At 59.8% G+C, this 1,066-nt stretch overlaps 1 protein-coding gene across 1 annotated transcript; it reads left to right on the top strand.

The window, feature by feature from the left end:
* Window position 1: 1 nt before the first annotated feature.
* TMEM141 (transmembrane protein 141) lies at window positions 2-506 on the top strand (the record flags this gene model as incomplete). The annotated part of the gene is made up of 2 exons (XM_017726758.1): window positions 2-137; window positions 306-506. Coding segments are annotated over 2 exons (300 nt in total), but the record flags the coding sequence as incomplete, so codon positions are not given.
* Window positions 507-1,066: the final 560 nt, after the last annotated feature.

Genomic DNA, 1,066 nt, shown 5'->3' on the forward strand with positions numbered 1-1,066 from the left:
GCCGGCGGGGCCGTCCGGGCCGTGTCCGGTGCCCTCGGCCCCGGTCTCGGCAGGCAGCGGGGCCGCCTTCGCAGTGCAGAAGCTGGCGCGGCAGAAGCTGCCGTACAGCCATCAGTGGAGCCTGCTGCTGGCCGCGGGTAAGTGCCCAGCCCGGGCGGTGCAGAGGGGTGTTTGCCGGTGGCGTGTCCCTTTCTCCAGCCACCTTCCTGTGCCCCGGCCCCGAGGGCTCAGGAGGGGTCGCGGCAGCAGGTGCTGTCCCCACCAGGATGCTGCTGGCAATCTCAGGCGCACCTCGGCTTCCCCAGCTGCAGGGTCCCTCGGAAGCTACGTGGTAACCAGAGCTGAGACGCAGAAATGCTCCAACTTCTGGATTTACCTGGAGACAGGCAAGTCCCCACAGGAGCTCAGCGTGACTGGTGGGGTGTCTCAGCCCGCAGGTACAGTCATATCTTCGTACTGCTTTCCCTGAGCTTGTCATGCCTGGTTCTTCCCTGCTGCAATACTTACTTTGCTGTTCCTGTCTTATAATTAAGCTGGTGAGTGTCATTGCCAATATAAGTCCCATAGTGGCACCCTGCAGCCAAGGGATGGGAGCAGGAGCACCCATGGTGGGTGGAGCTCCTTACCTGGTTTCGTGCCTCCCACGTCCATCTGTGCACCTGGCACAGTGGATTCCTGAGCAGGGCTGGTGAGGTGGGCTGGGTGCGCTTGCTGCTGCCTCCTGCCTTGCCTGCTTTGGGTATTCGCCAGAGCCAGCACAAAAGGCTCATTTGCTGGAAAGAGGAAGGAGAAGCTAAGGGAAGGAGAGAGCGACTGAGATGTGGAGTGGTTTGCTGCTCTGTAGGGTGGGCAGAACTGGAGGGGCATCAAGACAGGCGCTGCTGGACAATTCTCATGGCTGCTCGCTGCTCTCTCCCACACATACCTTGAGCTTCCAAAGCTGAGCCAACTTGAAGAGGCTTTACATGCTTCCCCAAGGTTCTGTGGTTCTTTGCCCATTCTTGGCAAACTCCCCAGGGTAGTTGGAGGTCCAGGGAACTTGTACTTTCTGTTGCAGAAAACCTCC

Source organism: Corvus brachyrhynchos, unplaced genomic scaffold (genome assembly GCF_000691975.1).
Source record: "Corvus brachyrhynchos isolate BGI_N302 unplaced genomic scaffold, ASM69197v1 scaffold802, whole genome shotgun sequence".
NCBI lineage: Eukaryota > Metazoa > Chordata > Aves > Passeriformes > Corvidae > Corvus > Corvus brachyrhynchos.